The sequence below is a fragment of the Musca vetustissima genome, unplaced genomic scaffold (genome assembly GCF_032173495.1).
Source record: "Musca vetustissima isolate MV318-11 ecotype Yass unplaced genomic scaffold, APGP_CSIRO_Mvet_v1 utg7802, whole genome shotgun sequence".
NCBI classification, from domain to species: domain Eukaryota; kingdom Metazoa; phylum Arthropoda; class Insecta; order Diptera; family Muscidae; genus Musca; species Musca vetustissima.
The window spans coordinates 103014-114647 of record NW_026877668.1 but is presented as its reverse complement, the minus strand read 5'-3'; the positions used below and the strand labels follow the sequence as shown (position 1 = coordinate 114647).

The window sequence follows — 11634 nt, the reverse complement described above, 5'->3', positions numbered from 1 at the left end:
ATGGTGAATTTTATGTATTTGTTTATTCCCTTAACAAAAAAACAAGTTCAATATATGTAGTTGATGATTTAAGGAATATGGAAAAATTATGTTCGTATGTATAGTAACTTAACAACATATACACATAATAGTAATTAATTATTATAATGAAAAAATAAAACAAAGCCTATAATCTAAATAAAGCATAACGTATTTTTAAATATTCGTTTTTTTCTATGGTATAGAAATAATTACACATAAGAGTAATTCTTCACTTCAAAAGTTTGTTTGAAATAGAAAGATAACAAACTAATGAAAATTAATGACTGAAATGTGTTGGATGTTGATTTTGACAGCCTCGAAATACATTTTGTTTGGATAAATTAAAATAAAATCGAAGTATGTAATTTCAAATAGTTTTCTTATTTTAATACCCAAAATAGCTCTGCATCAATTTATCCATTTTAAATATTGTATTTCAATTTTACAAGATTTAAAATTAAAAGGAACTTGAAATACTATAAAGAAGATTATTTTACAGAAGGCGAAATTATTTATGTAATGAAAATAACACTATGTAACTCGAAATCAGAGGTGATATTTTATTATGTTTTGGATTAAAAAAATTTCTTGAAATTCCTTGACTTCAATTGTAAATTATAAACTGAATATTTAATTACTGTATTTAATGAGGTTTCAAATCCATGAGCATGTCGAAAGTTAGGAAAAGATTATGCACCAAATTTAGGTTCCAAATGCGAGTTCAAGATTTTGAAATATACCAGTTTAGATGCAACTGAATATAAAATAACTTTACAGAATGTTTTTATGTGTGTCAAAATTAGCTTCACACAAATCTTTTTTGTGTTATTCCATTAAATTTTACATATGACATAACCTATCCAAAAAAAAATTTTTTCTTAAGTGTGGGATCACCTACAAACGCAAATTTTGTAATTTTTTTTTCCTTTTCTTTGACTTGCAATTGAAATATTTTCTTTAACAATGTGTTTCATTCAAACAGCTGATTTCCTTATGTTTCACAATTTCAGAGCGCGTACAAAAAATACATATGCAATTGCATATTAATGACACTTTTTTTTGTTTCAAATATGGTTCGATTTCCATATGCAAAAAAGTACAGCTCATAGAATTACGTTTATTATAAAAAATTAACCAAATTTAAAAAAAAAGTGTCATTAAATGCACAGTTGCTTTTGTACTTGAAATTGGAAAACGGTCAAAATGACCGCCCTCGGCGTTCTAGTGTTAAAGCCTTATATTTTGAGAACAAAAACTGATTTAAGTGTAAGTATTGCAAAATTCTGTGTATTCACTTGGGGCATATTTTTTCCTTTACATAGTGTTATTACAAAGTATTTAAATCAAATTTTTTAACTAAATTATGATTTAAAAAAAATGACCGCCTTTCTATATTTCTAAAAAAACATAATTTATTTTTTATTTAGAAATAATGAATAATTAAACAAAAAAATAATAACATAAAGACTAAAGATCGATAAAATCACAAAATGTTCAAATTTGATTTGTTGTTTTATTTTGTTATTAGAGCGCGCATTAAAAGAATATTTGCAAATTGAATATGGCATGTATGCTGCTGCTGAGAAACTTAAATAAAAATGTGATTATATTCCTTGATTTGAGCTTAGAAAATAATTCGTGCGTTTTATAGCTGATGTTGTTTTTGTTATTGTTCATAAAAAAGCCTTTTACTTTTTGTGCTGCCCTAAATCAAATGTTTTACTTTTTTTCAATTTTTTTAATAGTTTTTCGTTGGTATATTAGTTTTATTGTTGTTCAGTAGTTTTTCTCTGTTTAGAAATTAACAATTTTCAAAATGTTTTTTTATTTATAATAAATAATTTATATATATTTTTGTTTATCAATTTTAAAGTTGCATAGCAACTTTGGTTAAAACTACAAAGCGCTCATTTTTCCTTGTTTTTACATGGTAGGGTTTTTTGTTTGTTTAATTTGTAATGTTTTTTCAATTTATTTTTGGTTTCGAAAAGCCTATAATTAGGCCAAAAAAAGAGTAACAAGATATCAAAGTAGAAGAGTATTTAAATCTTCTTTACAAAAAAACATTAGCTTAGCTTCTAAACAAAAAGAACAAACTTTAAAAGTTTGTTTGTTTTTATTATTATGTTTTGAAAAACACACAAACAAAATTAAAACATAAACAATTTGTTTTGTGGTGTTGTTGTTTTTTCTCTTTTCTTTTAGTTAACTATAACTATGTATATGTATAAACCTAACTACAGTATTAAGAAGATGGGTGGCGGCTAGGTCGAAGTGGGAGGAGGAGGAAGATGTAGATAGTAGTAGTAGTAGTGGTGGTTGACTTAAATATAATCCTTCTTCTTAAAAGTCATAGAATTCATTACTTTTACTATTAAAACGTCGCGTTAATACATAAACCACAGCTTCATATGTCGCCATCAGTATAGCGGTATTTGGTATTTGTCTCACAAGTTGTGTAGCTAAGCCTCTGTAAGGAAAATAATAATATAAAATATTAATAATTTTTAATATTAGAAGAGTTCAGAATTTTAATAGAATTTATGTAAACCTATTTTGAGTATGTGTAACCTCAAAGCAGGTTATTTTCTGGAACATTTCTAAAACATTGTTTTTTATGGGTAGGAAAGACTTAAAGAATGTGGGGATCATCACATGAAATTGCTGAATCAGGTCTATCTTTTCAAAATGGAACATTAATGAAGTGGAATACGGCCGTCTATGTGAGGATGAAGAGGATCCAATATCCACTCTGTCAATGCCCTATGCTTCGATACAGAAGGAATTAAATGTTTGGCAGACATGAGACAGACTCTAAAAATTTTCTCCGAGATATACCACAAAATCAATTACAGCTTTGCCAACAATTTATCTTGGGTCAGCTATCAACCCTAATCATTACCTTTTCCTTCGCATTTGTTATACCCTCCACCATAGTATGGTACGAAATAATCATTTCCGATCATATAAAGTATATATTCTTGATCAGCGTAAAATTCTATGACAATATAGCCCTGTCTGTCTGTTGTAATCACTCTAGCGTCTAAAGGAATTGAGATAGATCGCCAAAATTTTGCATAGAGTCGTCTTTTGTCTGCAGGCAGGTCAAGTTCGAAGATGGCTCGCATATAAGGGTACCCCCCAATTTTCGGTATTTTGGGGTTCTTGAGCGCGTTTTTCAACCGAATTTGCCGAAATTTGCTACATTGGGTTCTTTTTGGATACCAAATATCTCCACTAAAAATTATAAATATCGGTCCACTTTTTCTGGTACCCCCCATATAACGGAACCTCCTAATTTTCAGTATTTTTGGGAGTTATGATAGTATTTTTCCGCCGAATTTTCTGTAATTTAGTATTTTGAGTTCCTAATAGGTAAAAAAATCTAATAATTTCGCCCAATTCCATCTCAATGGTCCTCCAATGATTTTATGTCTGTTCTATCTACAGGATATTGTTGATATTAACATCTCTTGTATGTACCCAAAGTGGATATTGTAGATATTAACAGCTCTTGTATGTACCCAAAGTGGTGAACTTTTGAACTTTCTTTACTGGTTTATATTAAACTAGTTATCAGATTTGTTACGCGTTTTGAGTTTGGTTCTAATACTCTGTTGTAATCATTTCACCTGCGGAGGATATCGAGATAAAAAATAGAACATAAGGTTCGATAATGAAGTATAGCCCGCATTTAGACCTAGCCCCTGTGTAGAGATTCCAGAAGGAGTGGACCGATATTCCCCATTTTCGAATTTTCGAGCAATGTATGGATGAAATCTAAGTTTTCTAAAACGGATTTGGTCCAAAGAAACATGGGATCTAGAACCAATATTTATACACCCTCATTAGCCATAAGGCTGTGGGTATCAAGATCCATTAAAAAATTCTGAAATTTATATTATGGTTTACATAATCCGTTTTCAGAAATGTCGGCATAGGTCCACTTTTTGGTATGTTCCCAATATTTTCATTTCTAGTACCTGTCAGTATATCTAAAGTTCGGCCCGGCCGAACTTAACGCTTTTTCACTTGTTCTTTCCACCTTTCTCTTTTTACAACGACTTTTAGTAATCTAAGCTTTACAGATTTACAGATAGATATCGTCCCCATTACTTTCCTTTTCTAGATTTCAACAATTTAATTTATTCTTACCTATATAAACCAGGTCGACCCTCTTCCTTCCAGACAGTATGTAATGTTTGCCAAAATGTGTTATATTTATTGCCTTCTTCACGCAGTCGTGTTCGTGCAACTTCATGGGGATATGCAATACAGGAGGCAACAGTCTTTGATATGGCACCAGCCATCATGAATTCAAGGAAATCTCGAGAAGATTTTGTGGTATCCGTTGAACGTTTATTTTGTCGTTCAATCTAAAATAATAATAAAAGAAGAAGAACAACAACAAACACATTAATATAATTGTTATAAATGTGGCAAGTAGAGAAAAAATAACTTACCAATTTGGATTTGATGAATTCATAGATAACAAAATGTATCATCGTTTCACAGATACCAAAATAACTCGCCGTAATACCCTTGTAGAAGGCTGCTATGCCACCGCTGGCATAAACACGTTGTATACACTGTCTGACGGTCATTTTCACTTTTGAATTATAGTCCAATTGTAAACGTGTTTTAACAAACCAAATTGGATTGGTTAGGGAAGAGGAAACAAAACCGGCACTAGCTGCACTCATTATATGAACTTGTGGAGAATCGGGTTGTACTAATCTATGGTGGGCAAGAGAAGTCAAAAATAAGTAATTTATAGGCTTATAAAAAATCATATTTTGGAATGCTGAAAAAGGATACTGGTTCATACTTACCCTAACTTATTAAGGAAATTTTTGGTTTCTGAATATGTGCAAAAATAAATTGCACGTGATGGCGCCACGCCAACGAGATTCGGTCCTAAACCTTTAAACAATGCTCTAGGCCCTTCATTTTGTACTATGTGTCTAAAAGGGAGAGAGAAAAAAATTAAAAATTAGATACAAATCTAAATTGGGGGTAATAACTACATAACCTTAAACCACATTAGCCAAAATGCCATACAACAGAAATGGTGTAGGTTATGAGGCCATTAAACCATTGCAAATGGGTCTTTGTGGTTTTAGATTAAAATTCCAGAGGAGGAGAGACGATGACATTGCCGTTTCCCTTTTGGTTAGTTCTATTTTGTTTGGACCATGACCTACCTCAAACACTGTATTATGCTCATACTTTTGGTGGATGTCGATGAGATGCCGCAGTGTGATATTGCCATTATCTATAAGAAATAAAAAAAATTAATACCAATTTTATAAAATAAGAAATATGTAGAGATAAAAATAGTAAATAGAAAATTATTTTCAAAGATTAAAAAAATAGAGACCCAAAGAGGACCTGAAGAAAGTATGTCAAGAATTTTATACAAGAAAAGTAGATAAGATGTTTTTTTAGAATAGTAATAGTGTATAGATAATGTAATGTAATATGGTGGTACTACCCTACGAACACCCCCAATCACCTGTGGTTGGGACCTGTTACGTAATATTGTCGTACTAAGTTTACGTCTCTGTTCAGGTCGCAGCAATTCGGAGGATGCATTTGTCGTTGAATTGTGTTCTATCCGTGGCGGTGTTAAAAATGCTGTTGAACTTTGTAGACGGGTTTTGACGACTTCTAATGGACATGTTACCACAGCACCAACTGTACCAGCAGTTCTGAAAAGGGAGCAAAAGAAGAGCGAAAATAATTAATATGGAATATATAATGAATTAGTTAACAAAACATAAACTAATTATTTTAAATTAATATTTATTTGAAAATAAGATCTTTAACTTATCAAATTGGCCTATTCTACTGCAATTTCTGAAAATATATAAGTATGGTATTATATTATCTTCGTGAAAGAAATCTTATTCTGGGACAAAATTTCATTGCTTTCTATGATAAGATTTAATGGTATTCTAGGAGAAGAGCTCATAGCCTTCTATGAGAAGACCTAGTAAGTAGAACCAGAGGCATTCTATGAGAAGTTCGCGAGGTCTTCTATGAGAAGACCAAGTTGTCTTCTATATAAAAGTCTTCAGTGAAAATACCTAAGGTTTTTCTATCAGAAGATTTCATGGTTTTCAGGAGAAACCCATATGATATTCTAGATAAATATATCATGGTTTTCGAGAAGAAGATGTAATGATTATGATATCTTGGAGAAGACCTAATGGTCTTCTATAAGAAGTCTTCTTTTAAAAAGTTTTAGAGTTCTTGATCTATGTAAACATTTAGATGTATTCTATGAAAAGATTTCAAGATGTGATCTATGAGGAAATCTAGAGGTCTTCCTTGATATTTAAAGTCCTTCTATGACAAGGCCTATTGATCTTTTCTGAGAAGACCTACTGATCTTCCGTAGTGGACTTATTGGGCTTCTATGAATTTTCTAGTATTCTAAGAGAATACCTTCTGGTCCTCCCATAGAATATGATATACTATGAGATAGTGACATCTATAGACATTTTTATACCTTACACAACTATTTTGTCAGGGTATTATAGCTTTGTGCAGCCCCAAGAGTTTGTAACAACGCGAAATATTGGTCCTAGACACATCTTTAAGTATACCGATCGTCATATCTCGAATAGCTGAGTCGATCTAGACATGTGTAAACACGATACAGGCCACATTTATGGACAAATCTCGAAATTTTGCATGTAGGATGGGTTCTGTCCAAAGAAGACCCCTATTGTTTTTTATAAAGATCGGTTAATATTTAGCGGATGAAATTGACCAAAAACTTCATTTTTGTCAGGTTTAGAGGCCGCAATTATGGCCCAAACATCGCGAAATTTTGCATGGAGAAGGGAATCAGGCCAAAGAAGAAGCATGCCTGTATTGATAATAATCAGTCAATATTTAGCGGGTCAAATGGACCCCGACTTTTGTGTGAAAATGACAAAATTTGTATTCTATGGCATATATATTTACACCTGAAGAAGGACATTGACCCCAGAAGTTGATAATATATCCAAGAGGAGTGGTTGACCTTTAAATTGATACCAATTATATTGTCGTATGTACTCGGGCGTGGGAGTTACAGTTAAATATTTACAGATGCTTACGTATTCATATATTATTTAGTAACCCATTACCATGATCGCTTTGAAATGTTCCATGAGGTTCCAGTTATTTATTTATTTATTTAAGATTCATATATAATACTAAGCCTTCAGTGGCCAATTTAGTGTATCTCATGACAATTTAAACCTGAGTTATATTATACAAATAAAAAACTATGTAACTATATTAATTTTTAAAATTAAATTAAATTTAACATAAGTTCAAAGTTCATGGCTCCCAAGCCAATAAAAAAGAAAACAAAATGGAAAAATAAGAAAGAAAACAGTCCAATGAGTGGTAGCACAATCCGACTGGTTAATATAAACATAAAAAAGTATATAAAATATGCTATTCCATTAATTCTTGAAAATACTCCATCATTTTCAGACGAAAGGCATTATTGCTATGAGAAAAAATACGCAGTTCTAATGGCAAAAAATTCCAAAAACGCGCAACTCTTACCAAGAATGACCTAGAATATATATTTTTCCAAATTCTAGGAATATAAATCTGAGGATTCCTTGTTGAATGTGAAAACTGAAATAAACGTCTAAAGGCGCAAGGTATACCATTCTTAATGAGATTATAAAAAATCAAAATGCAACGATAGTTTATGTACATTTCAAAAGAACATCCCAGGAAACGAATAACATAGGCAGAAGTATGATCATCTCGGCGAAGATTGTATACAAAACGTATAATAGTATTCACAATACGCTTCAATTTATCAATATTAACACCGATTGTACCCGAATAGACCTCCAGTCCGTACAAAACCTGAGATAGTAAAAGAGAATTAGCTAGCATTAATTTTATTCGGTGAGGAAGGTATAAATTTGACCCATAGATCCTGCGTAACATGCTCCATACTTTGCCGAACAAAGCATCAATGTGACTTCTAAACGAAAGATCACAGTCAATAATTACACCAAGACACTTATGCTGCTGTACAAAATCTATTCGAATTTGGTTCATGAAAATGTTAAAAGAAGGCAAAACACGATTATTATTACAAAATGATATTGCCTTAGTCTTGGATGGGTTAACCATTAGTGAATTTATATTAGCCCAATCAACAAAACGATTTAAGTTTGCGTTTATATTACCTTCAAGTATATCCAAGTCAGCACGCCTACCACTAAAAAGTAGATATATGTCATCTGCAAAAACAAATGTTGAGCAATAAGGAGTGTTTGTATAGGAAGGAAGGTCATTTATATATAAAATAAACAATAGTGGGCCAAGGACAGATCCCTGTGGTACCCCGGAGAACAAATTCAGAATACTGGATTCAGCACCATTTAACACGACAAATTGACTCCTTTTGCATAAATAGGAAAAAATTAATTTGCACGCAGATCTTGAAAAGTTAAATTGATCTCTTAACTTGCTTACAAGGCGTATGTAATCAAGAGAATTGAAGGCTTTAGACAAATCTAAGGATACCATAATACTAATCCCGCCATCATTAATAGTTTTACGAATCGAGTCAGTTAGTTGAAGCAGCAAGTGAGTAGTATTATGTCCATGGCGAAAAGCATATTGGCATTCATTTATTCGATTAACACAAGACGTAAGCATTTGCTTTTTAATAATATGTTCCATTATTTTTGATAATGCCGATAAAATTGAAATTGGTCTCAAGTCATCCGGACCACGTACAGTGCGAGATTTGGGAATGGGCACCACACGAGCAGTCTTCCACGCAGATGGGAAAACAGAAGAAGTTAATATAGTGTTGAAAAGATTTAAAATTATATCAGAGATGCAAGGAAATATAAGTTTGATAAAATATATAGGTATGCCATCGATTCCAACAGATTTAGATTTCACTTTACCCATTGCCTCTATTAGCTCTTCTTCATCTACACAACGAAATGAAAATGACGAATCCAAATCAGGGAATTCATCAACATTAAAAAACACGTCAGTATTGGTATTACAAGTATTCACAAAGTACTCGTTAATATCATTAACATCAATATTGATAGTATCATTATCATTCCCTACACATCCAGAACTTCTAAGAACATTCCAGAGCCTATTTGGGTCCATATTGCCAAAAACCCTAGCGAAATGAAGTCTCCTCTTTTTGCGTATTAAAGATTTCGCCTTATTTCTATATTTGCAATAGATTTGCCAACTTATTTGAGATTGGTCTCTTTGGAATGCCAAGAAAGCCAAATCCCTTAATGATCTTGCAAATCTGACTTCACTAGAATCCATCCAAGGCTCACCAGTGTACTTCAGTTTTTTCCTAACAATAGGAACAAACGTAAAAAGACGATTAAGAAGAGAACAAACAAGTGAGAATTTTGTATCAACATCAGCATTTCCTATTATTAAATCCTTGTCAAAGGTATCAAGAAAGGAATATAAACCAATCCAATCAATGTTGCTGTAATCTCGGAACTCTATAAAATCAGGTAAAGGGTTATAATTTAATGAGAGTGATGCAAATATAAGTGCATGGTCAGAAATCGGTGGGCACTGAACCTGATTTGTATAACTTACGAGACTACAGTCACTGACAAGCATGAAATCAATGAGAGATGTAGAACGATTGCTTAGATCAAAATGTGTAGGTTTAGAATTATGAATAATGCATAGATTTAATCTAGTACAAAGTGACCGAAACATATTTGCCCTCGAAGGATTAAATAAATTGCAATTAAAATCACCAACCAACAAAATATTACTATATTGAGCAAAAAGTTCTGAATGAGCATGTTCGAATATATCTATATTACCCGAAGGCAAATATACAACACCAAAAAGAATTTTGATACTTGAAAATTGTAGCTCAATAAAGAGAGATTCACAATGATGAACGGATATTTTAAAAACGCATTTATATCGAAGTCCCCTGGAAACATATATGCAAATACCACCACCTCTACTGGGTATTTGACGGTCATTGCGGCAAATATTGAAACTTGGAATAGAAAGAGCAGAATTCAAAATATTAGAAGAAAGCCACGTTTCTGAAATAGCAAGAATGTCAAAAGTATTGTCCTTTAAAATAGATTTTATTTCATCCAATTTAGTACTAGGTTTAATGCTCCTACAATTTAGGTGAGCAATGTTCAAATTGTTACTATATGGATGTAACAGTAGCTTGAGATGGGAGTTACCACTCACTATAGGACCAAGATTATTATCAAAAGACATTGATTGCATAACAAGCATAGGGTGGGAGCCAAGAAAAGAAATATAAATGCGATATATATGCACAAAAAATTAAATTCATTTAATCAAAAAATCACTTTAACACAGCGTTTCGCAAATTAGAGATATAAAATGAGGTCGAATAAAAAATATCAACTTATGCAAATTATATTGCGAATAAAAAATTAGAACCAGGATACAACAAGAAAATACCTCACAGAGGTCAATATGAAAAATTTGAACTATACGCATAGAGTTGTATCTTGATTTCACATTAATAAGCAATTAAAGACAATGGGAAAAAATAAATGTGTATGGTAAGATTATATATGGCCAGGAAGTAGTAGAGAACAACCAGCAGCATCACGTTCAACGATTTTACCATCAGGCAGTACAATTTTAGCTTTAGCTTTATCTCCATTGATGATTCTGTACTTTGAAATCAGGTTGAGTCGACGAAGCTTGTTACAAACGGCATTCAAATTACTAGCTTCAGGGGAAAAGTGGTCATTTAAGTACACCCTTCTCGTAACATCACCCCCAGAACCAGACAGGATATCAGAAACCTTCAATGACCGACTCTTAAAATATTGACGCATGATTTCATCTCTAAGTTCTGCACAATTAAGCTTCACCAAAATGTGTTTCTTATTATTAATGTAACAGGCCAATGCAACATCACGACGTACTAGTTCCACATTGAAAAAAGCAGCAACAGAAATGACAATTGCGACCAAATCGTTCAAACCATCAGGCAGACCACTAATCAAAAAATCTGCACGATTTAATCTGCGATGCAAAGCATTATTTTCCGCTTTTAGAGCTTTATTTTCATTTTCAATGGCAGCAACGGATTCTTCAACAGCAGTAACTTTTTCATGACACTTTAAAATATCAGCCTTTAAATCAGTGAGGCAGGACGTTAACTGTGCATTCATGTTGTCAATGGCAGCTTTAATAGAATTTAATTCTTCCTGATGGGTTGCAGTGAAAGAATCCAGTTTCTTAGAGAGGTTTTGTAAGTCATCAGCGGTTCCACAATGGCTATTACTTAAGTTGGTTTCACAAGCAGTACAAATAAAGGCACTGACTCTAATTGATTTAAGTGCAGCTAGGTCTTTTTCACTCAAGTTAGCACAAGATCCATGCAACCATTTGTCGCAAACTCTACATTTCACGGATCCCTGGGTCTTTGTCACTGGTTCATTACAAGAGCCACACAATATTTGTTTCTTCGTAGTAGGCATATTGTTTATGTTAATAACAACAACAGCAGTTGAGAAATGACAGGAACAAACAGCAACAACAATAAGGCGCTTCCAGTCAAAAAATGGAAAA

The 11634-nt window shown here is 32.4% G+C and overlaps 1 protein-coding gene across 2 annotated transcripts in view; it reads right to left on the bottom strand.

Moving 5' to 3' along the window:
• Positions 1-2357: 2357 nt before the first annotated feature.
• LOC133322337 (mitochondrial carrier protein Rim2) overlaps positions 2358-11634 on the bottom strand; it is a 51222-nt gene continuing 41945 nt past the window's right edge. Inside the window, exons 2-7 of one of the 2 annotated variants that reach the window (XM_061531331.1) lie at positions 5516-5732; positions 5226-5296; positions 4854-4985; positions 4485-4758; positions 4177-4397; positions 2358-2491 (exon numbers count right to left, since the gene is read on the bottom strand). In XM_061531331.1, coding sequence (XP_061387315.1) covers positions 2365-2491; positions 4177-4397; positions 4485-4758; positions 4854-4985; positions 5226-5296; positions 5516-5732 — 1042 coding nt within the window. In that variant the 3' untranslated portion in view covers positions 2358-2364. The remainder of the gene's footprint in view (positions 2492-4176; positions 4398-4484; positions 4759-4853; positions 4986-5225; positions 5297-5515; positions 5733-11634) is intronic. The other variant, XM_061531332.1, reaches the window with a different exon arrangement.